Source organism: Panthera leo, chromosome C1 (genome assembly GCF_018350215.1).
Source record: "Panthera leo isolate Ple1 chromosome C1, P.leo_Ple1_pat1.1, whole genome shotgun sequence".
Lineage (NCBI taxonomy): Eukaryota > Metazoa > Chordata > Mammalia > Carnivora > Felidae > Panthera > Panthera leo.
The window spans coordinates 98592364-98612369 of NC_056686.1; the positions used below are offsets into that span (position 1 = coordinate 98592364).

Below are 20006 nucleotides of genomic sequence, written 5' to 3' on the forward strand. Positions count from 1 at the left end.
CTGCCCCAAGCAGGGCCGGGGATCCGACTGGCAGCCGTTTCCGAGTTTCTCCATCGCCGCGGATGTCTCAGCCCGCGCCCACTTCCTCTTCCCTCGCCCCGCGAGCTGCGCGCACGCCAGCCCCTCTCCCACCCAGATCCCCGACGCGCAGCCCCGCGCCCCGCGCCCCGTGCCCGCCCCCTCCCGGCCCCGCCCCGCCCGCGCACGCGCGCCGCCCCCGCGCCGGCTCTGGCTCTGCCCCCGCCCCCGCCCCACCCCTTCTCTCCCCTCCCCGGCCCCCGCTCCCGCTCCCGCTCCGCGCCACCGGGCCGAGCCGGGGCCGCCGGGCCGGGGCCGCCATGGAGGTGGAGGAGGCGTTTCAGGCGGTGGGGGAGATGGGCATCTACCAGATGTACTTGTGCTTCCTGCTGGCCGTGCTGCTGCAGGTGAGTCCCCCTCCACCCCCAGCGCCCCGCTGCCCCGCCTCCCGCGGATCCCCCGAGGGACCCGGCCGGTCGCCCAGGCTCTGCAAACCCCGGGGGGAGGGAGGGGACACGAGCCCCCTGCCCCCGTCCCGCGCGAGGGCCGGCCTGGGCCCCAGCACCAGGTCGCCATCAGGCCTGGTCTTTGGTGCCCGCCCCAGCCTCAGAGCCTGCCCCCTGGGGCTGTTCCGCCAGGCCCACCCACCTGCCACCTCCAGTGGGAGAGGGAGTGGGGGGGGGGGGTGGTACTTTATCCGCCGACGAGCTGGTTAATCGTAGCGGATGCTGGGTTCTGCGGTTACCTGGGACAACGTCGTGAACGCGTGACGGAATTGTTACTCACCTGCGGCTCTGTCACCTTGGAATCTAGAGCACACAGTGAGCCCCGGTCGCCGCTGACGCTGACGAAGGTCCGACCTAGAGCGGCCTCCTTCAGTTCTGGGTGTCCACTTACCTACCATCTTTTCCTGCATTCCAGGAGGCTTTCTGTTCCAGGTGCTTTCCGTGCATGGGGTTTATTTCTCCCCCGTTCAGGTTCTGCTGGGTCATTCTGCCAGAGGCCAGCCTCGGGCTGAGACTACTATAAATTGAATAATGTCATCTACAATGTATAAGATTCAGTTATAAAGTAGAATCATTTCTTTACAAAATTCTCCCACACTGCTTGCCCACCCCAGCCCAAAAATGTGGGTTTAGTATGCTCAAGGTCGCTATAGATACACTTTGCCAGGCAAGAGTTACTCTTCCTTTGCCAGCCTAAATGGCCCATTTAATGACATCAGTTACCTCTCCCAATATTCTAAAGGCGTTTCATTCACAAATTCTTGATTAGTATCTACTGTGAGCCCTCATTTTACTACTCCTTCATTCAGCACATATTTAATGATGCCTACTATTTGCTTAGCAGGGGCTACCGTGGTGGGCAAATCAAAGCCCCTTTCCCCCCAGAAGACCCCCATTCTAGTGGGGGGGGGGTGGGTGAGGCAGGCAGACAGTTCAATAAGTACAGTTAGTGTGCGATGATAATTATCCCGAGGAAAGTACAGGGAAGTCGTGAGTATAACCACCAGTTGCTTGAAACTGGCATAAGGCAACTGCTCAACAGGAAGGTAGGGGGTGGGGGAGGGTAAGAGTTGCCTTACTGATTCTGTTTTCCATTAAAATGTTTGCAAGTTCAGTTGTTTTTATCTCCAGCCAGAAGAGCTGTTCAAACGATGGACTGATAGATGATGTCAGTCCTTTTTTTAGCAAAGCAAGTTTTCAGTTCACAAATATTCAGGATTCTGAAGTTCTTTAAGTTCGGTGTTTCAGCTTTAACTGTAATTTTCCTGTGGGGAAAAAGTACTTCCTAAATCACAAAACAGTATTTAATACAGAGAGTATTTCATTGTACCCATGATGCCTGATGTTCATTTAGAATACTTTTTCTTTGAGAAAACTCTTTCCTCTTCTAACCAAGAATTACAGGAATATAATTCCTTTTCTGAACAATCCCGTCCCCCCATGCCTATACTCCACCTGCTGTCATTATCTTGTTACAGGCCTAGCTAGGTGTCTGCCTATTTAGAATAAGTTTGTCTTGAGGGAGTGCAGCACTAAAAAGGCCACTGTTCTGGGGCCCCTAGGTGGCTCAGTCAGTTAAGTGTCCCACTCTTGATTTTGGCTCAGGTCACGATCTCATGGTTCGTGGGTTTGAGCCCTTTGTCAGGCTCTGTGCTGATATGGAGGAATCTGCTTGGGATTCTCTCTCTCTCTCTCTCTCTCTCTCTCTCTCTCTATCTTCCTCTCTCTCTGCCCCTCTCCTGCTTGCATGCTCTCTCTCTCTAAATAAATAAATAAAAACTTAAAAAAAAAAAAAAAGGGCCATGGTTCTGGGTTCGAGACCTATTGTTTTTCTCATTTACTTTTCCTTATGGTTGACCCAGTTGGTTTGAGTTTAGTACCAAAGAGCTCTAAGCCTGTGACCATGATTGTTCACTGATCCCTGCCTGACATGTGGTCAGTATTTGCCATTGAAGAACCAGGTCTTATGAGTATTGGGAGAGAGTGACTGTTTATCTTGTAGGTGTGGACTGGGAGGCACCCTGTAGCTGTGTCTGTCCCAACAATGCCTCAGTCCAGGCAGAAGTGAATCCTTCATAGTGGCACATATTCATGAGTATTCAACTGCCCCATTGATATTCATGATAAAGGTGGTCTTGGGGTCACCCAAAGCTATTTTGGATATGAAAGTGGACATCACCAAAGACTTCTCTACCAAGTCACTTGTTGGAGATGGGTTTGGTTTGGGATGGCCTATGGAGTGGGAATACTAGGAGCCCCATTACACAATTATAATATGATGCTTTCATCATCTTGTGAAAGTTGCTTCTTCCAGCAAAGGAAGAAAGTAGGAAGCCCTTTTCAGAGCTGGCTTAGATGGGAAGTTGATGTTTGCTTCAAAAATCAAAGCCCTGGGCACCTGGGTGACTCAGTCAGTTAAGTGTCTGACTCTTGATTTTGGCCCAGACTCAGGTCAGGATCTCACAGTTCGTGGGTTCGAGCCCCACGTCAGGCTCCACACCAACAGTGCAGAGCCTGCTTGAGATTCTCTCTGTCTCTCTCCCTGCTCCTTCTCTCAAAAATAAACTCAAAAGAAAAAAAAAAAAGAAAAGAAACCAGAGCCCTGGGGTGCCAGGCTGTCTCAGTCAGTGGAGTGTATGACTCTTGATCTTGGTGTTGGGAGTTTGAGCCCATGTTGGGTATAGAGATTACTTTAAAAAATCTTAAAGAGCACTGGGTGTTATATAGAAACCAATTTGACAATAAACTTCATATATTGAAAAAAAACAAAAAAAAAAACCAAAAAAAAAATTAAAAAAATAAATAAAAAATCTTAAAAACAAAACCAAAAACAACAATGACAAAAACCCTCAAAAAAACCAAAGCCCTGGTCTACTGTTGCCCAAGGAACATGCAGACCCACCTGCACAGCAGCGCTAGCAGAAAGAGAGCCCTGTACACAGTAGGCGGGACTCCCAGAGAGAGGGACAGCCAGACAGGGAGCCACTGCTGAAGCAAGAGCCTTTTCTGCATCTGCAGTGTGGCAATGACCGACCCCAGTCGAGAAACACAGAACTAGAAGGGACAGAGATGGCAAATTCAGATCTTTGCATTTTCTTCTATCTGGGTTTTATTATTATTATTATTATTATTATTAATGGTTTTAACCCCCCCTTACTTCGAACATCCAAGTTCAAACTAAAAGGACAAAAGCACATCACAAAGCCAACTCAGAAGGTCTTTAGGTTAACCGTTTTTGTGGATTGTGGGTACCATCAGGTAGCGCTCGCAAGTTACCTCAATATCCGCTTGCCTTTAGCAAGGTGACTTCTGGCCACACACTCTGCAAACACAACCTTTAGAATCTCTATAGTGGTCACCTTTCAGGTACATAAAGGATTGATGCAGATTTTGTAGATCTCCCTTCTTATGCTGATGAAAATGCCCCTGACAAGAGTGATAGGCGGTTTGAAAGTAGATAAGCAGAAAGCTAGAGGAAAAGGGATTGCCACAGGTAAAAATCGTTGTCTCATGAACGCGCAGCAATGTTCACAATTCTGTAGTTAGAAAAACTCTTACTGTCCAAATATAGGTGCCCTCCCTTGGACAAGAGCTATCTGTGGTATTTAAATGTGAATAATTCTGTGTGCTTTATTTCTGTTTCTATTTTCTGGTAGTGATTCAGAGCCGATGCTGTCATCGTCCTTTGTGTTTGCGTACGTGTGTGTTTGTTTGCCAGGCTGTCTGGAGGAAGAAGGTTGGAATACAGTTCTTTGTTTTTTGAGCCCTTTAGACGCAAAGTGAAAATGGAACCCACTTCTTTGTGTTCTAAGCCGTCGACTCCAGCTCCTTCATTTTCCCGGGGATCATGCGTCACAGATTGTAGTATAATTTGCACGGGATTTAAAACATCCATGAGCCAAAGGGAACATGTAACCTGTAACAGGCATTAGTTTCTCCAGCAAAAGTGTGATGTCATCGTGGACCTCAGCTTGAGGTACAGTCTTCAGGTGTTCTGGAACGCATTATTTTAATGTAAACTCTTAATAACCCCAATCTTATTTATCAACCCTGGGGTTACCAGTGCCTTCAGATCATTCACGCAATAAACATCCTTTCATGGTGTTTTAGAAAGCAGAATGACTGACCAGGTATTGTGCAGAAGAGGAAACTGATAGTCAACACAGGAAAAGATGTTTACCTTCAGTGGTCACCTGGGACGGGCGTATTAAAATGACTATGAAATATCATTTCACACTGAATAGATGAGCAGACATTAAATAGTCTAACAGTACAGGTGTACTGAAAAAGAGGAGCGGGAACTGTGCCGTTCAGAGAATAATTTGGCACGGTCTAGTAAAATTGAAACCCAGCTTTAGATTCCTAGGTGTACGTCCTCCAACGTTTCTTGAACACGTGCATGAAGATATGGCTCAGATGTTTACTGCAGCACTGTTTGTAATAATAAAAATTAGTAACCACCTTAGCGACTCCCAAAAAGGGACCAGGTAATCAAAATGTGGCATAAATTTGATGGGCTGTAACAGGTTGGCGTGAATGAACCACATCGATAAACAACTACAGGAATGAATTTCTAAAACACGGTGTTACATGAAAAAAATAACAAGTGTGATATATACAATATGACACAAAAGTCTTACTAAAAATTGTAAAAATATCGGGGCTCCTGGGTGACTCAGTCAGTGGGTTGAGCGCCTCACTCTTGATTTTGGCTCAGGTCATGGACCCGGGGTCGTGGGATCGAGCCCTCCGCTTAGTACAGAGCCTGCCTCAGATTCTCAGTCTCTCTCCCTCTGCCCCTTTCCCCTACTTGCATGCACGCTCTCTCTCTCTCTCTCTCTAAAATAAAATCTGAAAAAATTGTCAAAATACAGGAAACTGTACCGTATTTGGTTTATCAGTGTATATGGACAATGTAGCAGTATAAACATATGGGGTAGAAGGCTCCACACCCAATCCATCAGATTGGTTACCTCCAGGGAAGGAAGGAGGGGTGGGGGTGAGGGGGGTACAGAAGAGATTTGCTCTGTATTCATAATACCGTATTTTAAAAATCTGAAGCAAATATAATAAAATGTAGCTTGTTAATTGTGATGGTGGGTTCCTGAACTTTATTTTGTTTTGCTTCTCTGTGTTAAATTAAAAAAAAGAAAACAAAAAAACAAGAGTGTGGCATAGAAAAGATCGGCATACTGAGAAGCAAATGCTACAGTTCACTTCATTAGAGTAACCGTCCACCCTTCTCCTGCCGTCCCTTTAACCAGTTAGCGCTGTCAACTGTGGTCTATGAATTTCACACTTAAGAGAATGAGGTAGAGAGAGTTTTGTTCAGGGTGCGCTCTTGAACTTTGTGTAGAACACTGTCACAGGGAATGTCTCCTACGTGCTTGCATTTGCCTCCCGGTCCTAATCTCCCCAGGAGATTCGTGGAAAGACTTCTTTTGATTGAGGTATCGCTGAGGTGGTTCCAACCCCTCAACCTTAAGCAAGTAATGAAGTTCGTAGGGCAGACATTAGGGAAGACCTCACTGTGTTGGTCGTTGAGACCAGCCCTTGTGCCTCAGGAGAGTCTCACCACCACCAGGGGTTCAGCCGTGATGACAACACCCGGCATGAGAGCCACTCTATCATGACTCCAGAACACGTGAGCATCTACCAGGTTCTCTGTTAGTTTGGGCAAGTTTTACGCCGCCCTTACCCTCAGATTTAGTTGTGTCTGCCCTCAGACGGTGGCCGCGAGTTTGGGTGATAATCCGGGGAACCTTTGTTGGTGGAATATTCCATCACTTTAGGTAAGTGGGGCGCTTCCTAAAGAGACCATGGCTACACTTGCCCCCTAGTACGTCCTCAGGAAAGCTGTTGTCTGTAGACAGACACTGCCCCCTGGCGTAAAGCAGGCGAAGTTGCAAATCAGCCAGACCAGATTTCCATCCGGGGAGGTTATGGAAATACAGGGAGCCTCTGGGAGGTTTAGGGAGCCCCTTTGAGCCTCGGGCATCTGAAGAATTGGGATGTGCCTTAGAAAGCAACTGGCTCAACACCCCCACAGCACTCACATCTCTAGCAGCATGCCTGCTGGGGCCACACACAGCACAGCTACTCAGCATGTGCCCTGACAGAGAAGGTCACACACACACACGTCATTAAAAATGTGAAGATAGACAATGTGTGGCAGAGAGAACGCTAGACTCTCTGAATGCCGTGACCCTCTGCTCTGAGATGGCTGAGACAGCTTCAGTAGGGGACCCCTCAGTCGTTTGTGTACTCTGGGAAGCGGCTGGATCACGAAAGTGTAATTCATTTGTTTTGCAAGTTCAGGATTTCTTCAAGTTGCCCAATGCCCAGCAGTTAGTTGGCGTTGTGTCAATTTCACCTTGAGGTTTTCGGAACACGAGCTTGGCCCTTCACCACGGTCAAAGCCTGCCTTATAAGGGAGAGCTGGCCAACCCCAAGATACGCACAACTCAGGAAGCTCATCTCTGACTCCCTTAACCAACCGTTCGGGCAGAAATTAGCATCTGCATTTAGGGGAGTTGTATGAGGCTCAACAAGGAGTATATGGGGATTGTAGCAAAAAGAGAAAACATAGAAAAGAGAAAAGGGAAAGAATCACCAGAACTTGGACCACTCAGACATGAAACACACTCACATGTTGGTGGATTGTCTTCCAGACTTTTAGTTATACAAACATGTACATTTGCCTTTTTTGCATAAATTTGTATCTTAACCTCAATTTTTGTCTGTCAGCAATATCGTGCATGCCTTGCTGCAGTCATAAATGAACAACCACATATTTTATAATGGCTGTAGCAGTGTAGCAATGTGTGGCTGTACCAGAACTTGCTTATTCCATTATCTCTTGTTGCAAACATAGGCTGGTTGGTTCCTCTCTTTCGGAGTTCTGAAACCCATGCTTTGGGCCATTGTCCGGCTCTGGTCTGCACTTCTCCCGGTTGGCTGTTGGCCACTCTTCCTAAGCTCAAATTTCTCCTGACTCCATTGCTCACACCCTCTCCAGATGTTCTTTGGTCCCACTTTATGGATGGAATAGAAGTACAAACTTCCTAAACATCTCCTTTCTTTTGCTTTGAAATTAACGTTTACCCTTACCTGTCATTACATCTCTTCAGAGTGTCCAGGAGGAAGACAGCTCAACCTTCCTTCCAGGGACATCCTCTCACCTTTGTTCTTGATTCCTTATTACTCTCTCAGTCGTTTCTAATCTTCCATCTTTCTGCATTCTCTCATGTCCCAAAGGGTGGCCTGCATATGGTAGATCTAGGTGGTCTGTGGAAATTATATTGAATAGCATTAGCTTATAAAGTGAGAGAGTTATTACCTTTTCAGTTCTTCCTTAATCTTTCTTTAATTACAATTTTTAAATGTTTATTTATTTTTGAGAGAGAGAGAGAGACAGAGCGTGAGCAGGGGAGAGGCAGAAAGAGAGAGGGAGACACAGAATCTGAAGCAGGCTCCAGGCTCCGAGCCGTCAGCACAGAGCCCGACGCAGGGCTCGAACCCACGGACTGCGAGATCATGACCTGAGCCATAGTTGGACCCTCAACCGACTGAGCCACCCAGGCGCCCTGATCTTTCTTTTATCTAAGAAGAAAATCTCATCTGGTGCTAGCAGTTCTCAAAACTTTTGCAACTATTTCTGTTTTAGCAAAGGAAATGAACTAGAAGTAAGAATTAAAGAAGGCTCAGAGGGGCGCCTGGGTGGCTCAGTCGGTTGAGCATCCGACTTCAGCTCAGGTCACGATCTCGCGGTCCGTGAGTTCGAGCCCCGCGTCGGGCTCTGGGCTGATGGCTCAGAGCCTGGAGCCTGCTTCCGATTCTGTGTCTCCCTCTCTCTCTGCCCCTCCCCCATTCATGCTCTGTCTCTCTCTGTCTCAAAAATAAATAAACGTTAAAAAAAAATTAAAAAAAAAAAGAAGGCTCAGAGTTCAGATGTGGGCAGAAAACCTTACCTAGTTGAAATTTAATAACGTTATTCTTTTTTTATGGTAGTGGCCATTTTATTTTCAAAGAAACATTTCACATGAAACACAGAGACTAATGTCGCAAACATACCTGTGCCTACTTCTAGATTTGACAAGTGCTAATATTGTGCCATATTTGCTGAAGGTGGTGTGAGTTGTAGTTCAACCCGAGAGGCAGAAAGCAGAACTCCTGGGATGGGGACACGTGTGTGTGTGTGTGTGTGTGTGTGTGTGTGTGTGTGTGTGGTATGTATTCATATGTGTATGATTATACACATAATCAGTGAATAATTTGTCACAGAGATTTGACCACGCACAATTGCGAGAGTTGGTTAAGCCGTCCCTGTAAGGCTGTTGTCTTTGTGTCTGATGTTGGAGCTTGACGTCTGCAGGGAAGGCAGTCTGGAAGGGAAAGTATGGTCTGGAAGCCATCCGAATTGATGGGAATCTGTGCTGTTCTCACTGCCTCCAACCTTGATGAAGCAACTGCCTTTCATCTTGGAAAACACATACTTGGCCCGGGAGTCAGAGATGCTGAGGGAGGGTCCAGGGGAACGTGGATCCGTTGCAGGCCCAGCTGTTGTGCTCTACCAGCAGAGCGAGCCAGCAAAGAAGTGGCAAAGAAAGGCAAAAAACACCTTTCCCAGCCTTCTGAGCATAAAAAAACAAGATGGCTGCTCCTTTCTTTCACCCTCTCTCCCCAAATCCTGCCTGAAAATATCTCTTGTGGCCCGTCTTAAGTAAAAACACACTAGCCAACACTTGGCATTATGACATGGTGTTTATTTTGATAGTTCCATCTGTCTGGTCGTATTTCTATTGATATAAAATTTTATTTCTTTGCAAATTCACTTAAGTTAAAAATTTTGAACTGAATTTTCAAAGGGCATATCTGATAAAGGGTTAGTATCCAAAATATATAAAGAACTTATAAAACTCAACACCCCCAAAATGAATAATCCAATTAAAAAATGGGCAGAAGACATGAATAGACATTTTTCCAAAGAAGACTATACAGATGGTCAACACACATATGAAAAGATGCTCAGCATCACTCATCATCAGGGAAATACAAATCAAAACTACATGAGATATCACCTTACACCTGTCAGAATGACTGAAATCAGCATAAGAAACAACAGGTGTTGGCAAGGATGTGAAGAAAAAGGAACCCTCTTGCACTGTTGGTGGGAATGCAGACTGGTGCAGCCACTATGGAGAACAGTATGCAGGTTCCTCAAGAAGTTAAAAATAGAACCAGCCTATGATCCAGCAATCGTACTACTAGGTATTTACTCAAAGAATACAAAAATACTAATTCGAAGGGATACATGTACCCCGATGTTTACAGCAGCATTATTGTGGGAACAGCCCAAGTGTCCATCGATGGATGAATGGATAAAGATGCGGCATATATATACAATGCAATATTATTCAGCCACAAAAAAGAATGAGATCTTGTCATCTGTGATGATGTGGTTGGAGCTGGAGAGCACAATGCTAAGTGAAATTAAGTCAGAGAAAGACAAATACCATGTAATTTCACTCATTTGATATCAGATCAATTTCACCTCTTTGTTTCTGAACTGTTTTCTTTTTAAAAATTTTTAATCGTTTAATTGTAATTCCAGGATAGTTAACATACAGTGTCTTTATCCATTCATCTGGACACTGGGGCCGCCTCCATAGTTTGGCTATTGTAAATGAATGCTGCAGTAAAATTTAAGAAAAGTGAAATTTAAGAAACGAAACAAGCAAAGGGGAAAGAAAAGAGCGAGAGGCAAACCATGAAACAAACTCTTAACCCTAGAGAACACACTGACGGTTGCGGGAGGGGAGGGGAGGGGGGTGGGTGAAATATACGGTGGGGACTAAGGAGCGCACTTGCTGTGGTGAGCACTGGCTGTTGGAAGGAAGTCTTGACTCACTATATTGTACACCCGAAATTAATATTACACTGTATGTTAACTGGAATTGAAATAAAAGCTTAAAGAAACATCTTGAATCAATTTAAAAGAAGACCGTTAGGGGCGCCTGGATGACTCAGTCCGTTCAGCATCTGACTCTTGATATTGGCTCAGGTCATGATTCCGGGGTCGGGGAATCGAGCCGCGTGTCAGGCTCCATGCTGAGTGTGGAGCCTGCTTGGGATTTTCTCTCTCTCTCTCTCTCTCTCTCTCTCCCTCTCTCTGTCTCTCTAAAAGAAAAAAAAAAAAAAAGAAGACTATTAAGTAAATAGAAAACAAAAAACGGCACATAAAATTCTTGCAGGGAGCACACAGGTGACCGAAGTTTGGGAAAACTGAGCTATCCTGTAATATTTCTTCAAAGAACACTGAAAATATGTGGTTTACCTTCTCGACTCTGATTGGCCTATTTTTTTGCCCCAAAAGTTCCTTCCTCTGAATGTGGTTTTGATTAAACCCCTACTAGGTTTTCTCTTCCTAGTTTCTGGTGTCATATTTGCAACTTTTTCCTTATTCCCCAGTTAGATTTCCCATCTACTTTCTCTGTGCTCTCATCACCTCATTTCCGCCGTGGCTAATACTGCATTTGTGAAAATCTGCCTTGTGTTTGTAGCTTTCGGTACGTTTGTTGTCCTCATTTGAATGTATTTGCCTAGAAGGAAGTGATTATTTTTTAGCCAGCCTTGTTATCATCTGAGGCCCATAATATAATGTGTTGCAGAGTGTTGGAGCTCACTAAAATTTTTTAAGAATTAAACTGAAGTCACAGAAGGAAGGTAGTCAGGTGGGGGTATTTCCATTTTATTTGGGAGAAAGGGAGGGAAACGGATGCAGGTTAAATCACTGTTTACCCAAATACTTAATTTATCCAAAGTCTTAATTAGTGGATGGAACAAAGATTAGGTCCTGGAATGACTGGTTTTTTATCTTGATCATCATCTTTTCTTTTTCTTTTCTTTTTCTACACCATTTTGCAAGGAATTAGTTAAAATGTATCCTAGGCTGTTAGTTATAGAGTGGTATGTTGGGTTTATTTGGAAGCATATAGAAATCGAAGTTAGCGTTTCTTTCGTTCAGGAGAAAACAGATCATTAACAAATTAGAATTTCACTATATCTGCACTGTTAGATACAAAATAATATTTCCCCAGTAAATAGTGCAGCCATTGACCGCTTTGGAGATTAACAAAGGAGCCATCAGCGTGGTCTGGAGTGGTTTGTTGAAGACTTGAGAAGGGCTGAGCTTGTGCTGAACTTGGGAGCTTGGGTTTAGAGAGAAGTGGGAAGGTCATTTCAGATGGAAAACAGTAAAATTGGGGGAAAAAAGTGTAGAAGACGGAACAACTTTTAGGCTTACTACACAGAGTGTGGCCCAGACTAGCAGCATTGAGCTCAGGAGAGCTTGCTAGAAATGTGGAACTCAGGTCTTTCCCAGGCTACAGGACCAGACCCTGCACTTTAAAGTCTGGGAGGCACTGGTAGATGCCATTTGTATGGGGCTGTAGAGTTTACTGCTGGCTAAAGGAAACATCCCATTTGACCCTCAGAATAGGTTAGATATGAATGAATTAGATAAAGATGTTTACTACCAGTGTCCAGTCTCACTGAAAAGAAAACCTGAAGTTTGGAGAGGTTTTGATTTGCTGAAAGGTTCCTAGAGCTGAGTTTCCAACTCAGGTATACAGATTCCTTTCCCTTTTCACACCACACCATGAGAAGTCATGCAATGGGGAGCTGAGCACGCCAGTACAGAAAGCGTGAATGTGGATTAGGTAGCAGCTGGCCCATACAGTGGGGATCTGGAACGTTAAGACATTTATCACTTATCCATTGATACGTTTTGGCCAGAAGAATGTCATGAGGAGTGTCTCAGGGAGACCAATCTGGTGGCATTATGTGGATGAATTAGAGTTGAAAGAAACAGGACTTCGAGACACCAGTTATTCAGGGCATGATATTAAATATTTTCAATTAAAAAAAAAAATAGGTGGTATCTGTAAGTCACCCGACATTGACTGAAGACCCAGTTTGTGCTGGGCACTGGGCATCTGGGCGTGCTGTCATGATAGGCTTGCCCACGTAATGCTTTGGTTGAGTCAGTCAGTAACAGAGTACGAAGTGCAGAAAAGACTAACGGTAATGACAACAACAAAGTCATCTTCCATTTCTCCCATGAGGTGATCCCGTTCTCATCCTGGTTTTGCTATTAGTGTTATACGTGATCTTGAACGAGTCACTTAATTGCCCATTTTACCTACTTTAAGACCTAAACATCATACTTCCCATGACTTCACAGCACAAGATATTGTGATGAGATCATTTATGGGGGACGGTTTGGTTTCCGGAGTGGTATAAAAGCTTATAATGCTGTCGATATAAAATCACTTTTAAAACCTTCACTTTTTGCAACTTCAGAAATTTCAGTCCCCTGGTGCATTGTAGTCACCCAATTATAATGACATTGAAAGGGGAAGAAAAAGTGCAGCCATCTGTGACACTTGTTTTCCTTCCCTGGAGGGGGCTTTGGAGAAGGTAATGGCCTCTCTGCGGTGTTGTTGACCCCACTTGGAAGGAGCGTGGATGGTGGTTTCTGATTGTGGCTTTAAGACCCAGCCGCTGATGGGTATGATCATTCGACAAGAATCCGTGGGCATGGCAGTTATAGGGTAATACAGACAAGATTGAGAGACTCTTTGGACTCTGGCGGAGAGAAGCAGGAGTTCTGGGCTGCACGTGTCTGACCCGTCTGGTGACATAACGCCACGGCTCTGTGTGTGCAGTTGAGGTCCCTGGGTGTACATGTGTGTGTGCACGCATGGCGTGCACACTGGAAACACCACGAGGGGTGGGAGGAGGGCAGAGGAGATGAGAAGGTGAAAGCGTTCATCGGGCTTCAGGTTGCTGGGAATAATACTGATTAACACAGATCATACTGATTAACTGGGTTTCACTGCTCCCCTCTGTGAATTAACGTGTGTATGAGCACCACCTCTTTGTTTCTGAACTGTTTTCTTTTTAAAAATTTTTAATCGTTTAATTGTAATTCCAGGATAGTTAACATACAGTGTCTTTATCCATTCATCTGGACACTGGGGCCGCCTCCATAGTTTGGCTATTGTAAATGAATGCTGCAGTAAACACTGGGGTGCATGTAGTTTCTGAACTGCTTTTAACACAGCGTAGCTTCTGCTGAGAACGGGAGTGTCCACGGAAAAGCACACTTCAGAGTAGAGGATCCTTTGAGCATTTCCTCTCTTACCTAGAACATTGCTTATCTTAGAACAGTCCAGATAAAAATATGATGTATTAACATATTTTCAACAAGCACCTAGAATAGGGCTTGGCGCATAATTAGAATTTAGAGAAGCATTTGCTGCTGTTATTAGCATTCTAGCCCAGTCATTTATTTATTCATTCATTCACTTGCTGAGTGTGGGCTTCATGTGTCCAGGCCCTGAGTTGTTTGGTGTGGAAGCCCAGGAGTGGATCACACAAAGATCCTGCCCTCAGGGACAGAATATTCTGGTAGGAAAAATAAGATGAGCAAGTACATAAATAGGATGGCATGAAGAAAATGATCTGTCTCTTACTAAGAAAGGTCTAGATGGAGCTTTGGGGGGTGAACAGAAGCAGGAGAGGGCTTCCGGTGGGTACGAAAGGAAGGTGGGGGGGGGGGGCGGCTGGAAGTGGTACCTGAGTCGCATCCCAGAGGATGGAAAAGGTTCAGAGACGCTGCTGAACCAGGTGAAGTGCTTTCCATGTAAAGCAAGTGGGAGGCACAAAAGCAGAAAATAGCATATTTAAGAGAGAAAATATAACTAGTTTGCTTTGCCCGATTGACGGCTCTGTTTTGAACATGTGTTTTGCTTCATCTCCAGAGTTCACGTGCCCCATATTTTTTCATTTCTTTGCCCTTCAATTAAGATCAGCAGATTATAATAAGGAGGGGCAGTTACTAACACGATGCAAGCGGCTTTGTAATTATAGCTGCTGCCGAATGTGTAATCTATCTGTTCTTGTAATTATTAAGGTTTTTATTTTTACAGACTGATTGCCTCCTGGCCTAAAACTTCCCTAACAGTATGCAAATAGGGGCCAGGAAGCAGTATAAATCTAGACACATGATTTCTTCTGCCTTCTACAATAAATCACCCATGCAGACTGACCTGTGGTGGCTGGGTACCTCTCGGGAGGCCCACCGTCATTTGCCTCAAAACAGATTGGGGCTGCCTCATATCCTCGCAGCCTCACAGAGAGTGCAAAAATCACACCCTGGGTTTTACGTTCACTTTCTGTTATGACACACACAATGTCAGGACTTCCTTTCTCTTTCCTTGACACTAATTCCATCATCTACTTGTGATAAATTACTCTGCCTTTGGCATTTTAGCTTATCCACTTAACAGCTGAATATGCCCCTACACCGTGGTGTGGAAGGAGCTCGGGGTTCACTGATGGATGGAGCCGAAGCTGTTGGCAGATCTCCTCCTTTTCGTGCCTCAGTCAGCACATCCGTCCAGTGGGGGTGTTACTATATGCTATAGCGAAATCACAGCTTCGTACTTTGTAAAACGCTTATTGTGTTTAAAGGTATTTTAAGATACCAGGTTCTAAATTAATGGGGATCAGTTCTTAAAATAAGATTTCTTCCTTAGTGAGACAGTTCTCACTGGAACAGACTGATTCTGTGTTTTCCGAATTCATTTGAAGCTTGAAATAATCATCCGGCAATGAGAACTAATATAAATGGAAATTCATAGCATATAAAGGCTGCATAGGGCTCAACAGCTTGTAAACCCGATTGTGAATAGCTGTAAGGCCCAGAACAATCAGAGACAAATGGCATATGTGCTCAATAATTATTTCTTGAATGAATGAGGGAATTTTTTTTTTTAGGGGAACAACTATGTTTAGATTAAATAATGATTAAGTAGAGCTAAGGGTTATAAAGCGAGTATTTATTATAGGATTTTGAATTTCTTTACAGCTTATGAAATTTGTCTATTATGTTTTAAAATAGTATCTACTTGGGAGCCTGGGTGGGTCAGTTGGTTAAGTATCTGACTTTGGCTCCGGTCATGATCTCATGGTTTGGGAGCTCAAGCCCCCCTTGGAGTGAGCTCCACTTCTCTCTCTCTCTCTCTCTCTCTCTCTCTCTCTCTCTGCCCCTCGCTTACTTGTGCCTCTCTCTCTCTCAAAATAAAATAAAATAAAATAAAATAAAATAGTGCCTACTCAAGTACATACTATGCTTACCTGCTTTAATAAAGTATTTTCATTTGTGTTCTCTGTATATATGTGTTATCTATCTATACTACTTCTCTCAATATATATTTTCTTCCTATATATACTTTCTATATATATTCTCTATATGTACTCTATAAATGTTCTCTCTGTATATACACACTATATAGATTCTTTCTCTCTGTGTGTATATATATACACTCTATATGAATATGCTCTCTCTATATTCTTTTACTGTATGTATATTCTCTCTCTAAGAGAGAGAGAATATATGTGTGCTGTTTTCTGAGACATTTAACTGTGCCACAAAAGGTTTTGTTTAGATGGTGAATCCAAGGCCAAGATACTCTTGGACCCTGGTGCCTGCTTATCTGAACTGAGAGTGTTGTGTTTCAGAGCCGTAATGGCCCCCCCCCCATCCCCACCTTCACCAGTGTCATACTGTCATCCGTGTGCAGGGTCCTGAGCATCAGATGTGTCTCAAATGTAGAGGAGACCCTCTCCCCCCCCAGAAAAAGCCTAAGGCGCTTTACAAGTGGGATTGCTGATGATGCTGTTGCTAGTAGATCGGGAAGCTTCCTTTTCAAGTTTCTCTCCTTTGCTTCTGATGTGTCTGGTTTTGTGTAGCTCACGAAAACACAAAAGCAAGAAACTGATCTTGCGGGGCTTGTGAGCCTGCTGATCGCCATCTCAACACTGATGGGTTTGTATGTTTGCTCCTTCAGCTCTACGTGGCCACGGAGGCCATCCTCATCGCACTGGTGGGGGCCACGCCGTCCTACCACTGGGACCTGGCAGAGCTCCTGCCCAACCAGAGCCACGGCAACCGGTCGGCAGGTGACGACCACGCCTTGGGGGACTGGCTGCTGACTGCCAATGGCAGCGAGGTCCGGAAGCACGTGCACTTCAGCAGCACTTTCACCTCCATCGCCTCGGAGGTAACACCAGTGGTGGCCGTCGGGAAAACAAGATCACGATCGCTGGGTGAACGTTTCTCCTGGTCCAGATGGAACCATTTTTCTGTCTTGTTGATTTAAATGTCAGCCACCTCTTCAAATAGCTGTCGGGTACATTGGAGAGTTTAAAGGAGAATGTCGTATGGAAACGCATTCTCTTTCCTTCTTGCTACCAACAGGAAAAGCATGAGCCTTACCAGACTGGTTAGATGAAGTACGATGTGCACTCCGGAAGAGCCACATTCCAATTACAGTGTCCTTTTATTTTTATTTATTTATTTATTTATTTTTTAAAGTTGATTTATGTTTGAGAGAGACAGAGACAGAATGCGAGTGGGTTAGGGGCAGAGAGAGAGGGAGGCACAGAATCCGAAGCAGGCTCCAGGGCTCCGAGCTGTCGGCACAGAGCCCGACGCGGGGCTCGAACCCACGAGCTGCGAGATCATGACCTGAGCCGAAGTCGGACTACAGTGTCCTTTTAAAAAGTGAATTAAAACTCTCATTTCTTTTTCTTATGTACACAAAAATTAGCCGAGTCAAGAGACAGAAATGTGGTGACTGTCTACAACATCCACAGTTCGTGTGGATTCAGTGCAGTCCTGTGTGTAGACCACATGGGGCCCCTTGACTGTACAATATAGAATACAGGTGGGACCGCCTCGTGTGTGCAGGAAGCCTTACTTTGAAGGGGGCTTTGTGGCCAAGAGAGTTCTGGTAAGGATGGCACCTTCTGGGCCAGCCCCAGGTAAATAAACCAAGGACGGATAGTCTGGTGAAGGAAACCCTGGCGTAAGAGGGGCACGGCTCACGCTCAGCCGGAAAGCACGTGTACTGGTTGTTAAAAAGTTGACTTACTCAGTCCTTTGCCTGCTCCCCACAAGCTATCTGTTTGCCCACCACCACCCTGGCCTAGCCCTTGGTCCCGGTGATCTCGTAACCGTAGGGTTAATGCCTGGTGGGCATTGCCAGCTCCCGGTGCTGACTGTCATGCCAGTTAGCTGCCCCCAGATCCATTTGGCTGCCCCCCTGCAGGGCTACCAGAGTGCTTGCAGGTGCCCTGCCTGCATCCCCTGCCCAACCTCCCCTGTGTGTGTGTGTGTGCGTGTGTGTGTGTGCACCATGGCATCAGCCAGTCTTACCTGTTGCTGACTGTTTTGATTATCACCCTTTGGGCGGGATGTGCCAAAAACAGAAGAGACATGAAGGGGCTATTTGCTTGGCCTTCCCTTAAGAGTTTCCATTTGAAGGCATGATTACTGGATTAACGTTCCGAGCTCCTGCCAGGTAGTATATTTTCTATGACAACAATCCAGTCACGTCACCCCTCATTCAAAACCTCCCGCGATTCTCCCACTGCACACAGGAAACAGTGAAACCCACTTAGGGTGTTACATTCAAGGCCCTTTACCCTCCACAGCTGTGGCCCGGATGTACTTTTCCAGCCCCACCTGCACTTCCCTCTGCCTCCACTCTTTCCCACCCAAGCCCTGAGTGCTTAGCCTACCTGTTACCTCAGTAGGTAACTGACCTCGGAATGCCCTAACCTCACCCTTGTGTCCACCTGGTGAAATCCTAACCTTACCCTCTACTGCTCACCTTGACTGTCGCCTTCCCTGCGATGTCCTTTCCAGTCCACCCCCCAGAAGAAGCAAATATGCTTGTTTCCGCTGCGATAACATTTTATGTGCACTTACGTCACCCACGGTAGCTTGTGGTTCAACTCTGTTTCTTTTGAGGTCATTTGAGGTCAGAAACCATATTTTGGTCATCTTTGTACCTCTGTGGCCTACTAGCAGCAATGACCGTCACCACAAGTGCTAACCGAGTACCACAACTGCTGACGTATTGAAATAGCAAGTAGCACTGTGGAATGATGACTGACTATATGCTAGGTGTTGTGATACGCGCCCTGAACTCATTAACCTTCAGAATAATTTATGAGGTCAACGTTATTTTCCCCATTTTACAGGTGAAGAAATTGAGGCATCTTGAGGTCAGGTCAGCTTAGAGGGTCAGAGCTAGATTTGAAGCCAAGTTTGTCTTAACTGAGAGGCCTATGCTCTTAATTACTGTACTTTTTGGAAGCCTATCCCGTACAAATTGGTATGCACATCTCTTAGTTCTTTGATAGGTAACGGTAGCCAAAGAACTTAAAAAAAATTTTTTTTTAATTTGGAAATAATTTCAAACTGGCAAATTTCAAGACTCATACAGAGAATAAATACCCTTACATCCTTTAATTTCACCTATCATTACTATCTCCGTTTTTTTCCAAGCCTTTTGAAAGTTCCATATACCATACTGTTGTTCTTTTATGCCCAAATACTTCTGCGTGTACTTCCTAAAAAGTAAAGGAATTTTCTTACATAACCACAGGACAATTACTAACTTCAAGACATTTATCATTGGGGCACCCGGGTGGCCCAGTCCGTTAAGCGTCTGACTTTGGCTCAGGTCACGGTCTCAAAGTTCATGAGTTAGAGCCTGCATCAGACTCTGTGCTGACAGAATTCTGTTCTGCTTCAGATTCTGCGTCTCCCTCTCTCTCTGCCCTCCCCTGCTCATGCGCTGTCTCTCTGGCTCTCTTCTCTCTCTCTCTCAAAAATAAATAAACATTAAAATATTAAAAAAAAAAAAGAAGTTTAACATTGATTCTATATTTTAATCTACCATCCATACCCAATTTTGTCACTTGACCCAGTACTGTCCTTGCTAGCACTGGTTTCCCCCTCTTGTACTCAGTTCCGTTTTAGGGTCACATGTTAACATTTAGTTGTCATGGCTCTTAGGGTCTTTTCACCTTCAGCCTTTTCCTTTTATGACATTGATACTTTTGAAGAAGACATACCTCCCCTCTTTTTAAAAATAAGAATGTTCTCCATTTTGGGTCTGTCTGATGATTTCTCATTAAGGTTACGCATCCTAAGTCAGAATAGTAATAAGTAATATGCCCTTCTGGGTCACATACACTATCCATCTGTCCCTTTTTGGTGATAATTTTGATCAGCCACTCCAGGTATTGCTTGACTTTTCCCCTGTCCAGTGAACATTCTTTTCATTTCCAGGAATATGTAATCTATGGAGAATCACTTCAAGGTTATGCAAATGTACTCTTCCTTATCAGAACACCCCACTCCAAATTGAGCATCTTTTCATGATGCTTTTGTAAACCAAGCTAAGACTATGATGGTTGCAAAATGATGATTTCTTTACTCTAGCACTTCCTCCATATTTACCAGTTGGCATTCTGCACCCCCCCCCCCGTTTTTTTGAAGTATAGTTGACCTATAACATTATATTACTTTTAGGAGTACAACATAATGATTCAATGTTT

General features: G+C 44.9%; 1 protein-coding gene across 1 annotated transcript in view; it reads left to right on the top strand.

The window, feature by feature from the left end:
- The first annotated feature begins 284 nt into the window (after nt 1–284).
- SLC22A15 (solute carrier family 22 member 15) overlaps nt 285–20006 on the top strand; it is an 81353-nt gene continuing 61631 nt past the window's right edge. Inside the window, exons 1-2 of the mRNA XM_042953564.1 lie at nt 285–425; nt 16442–16654. Coding sequence (XP_042809498.1) covers nt 339–425; nt 16442–16654 — 300 coding nt within the window. The 5' untranslated portion in view covers nt 285–338. The remainder of the gene's footprint in view (nt 426–16441; nt 16655–20006) is intronic.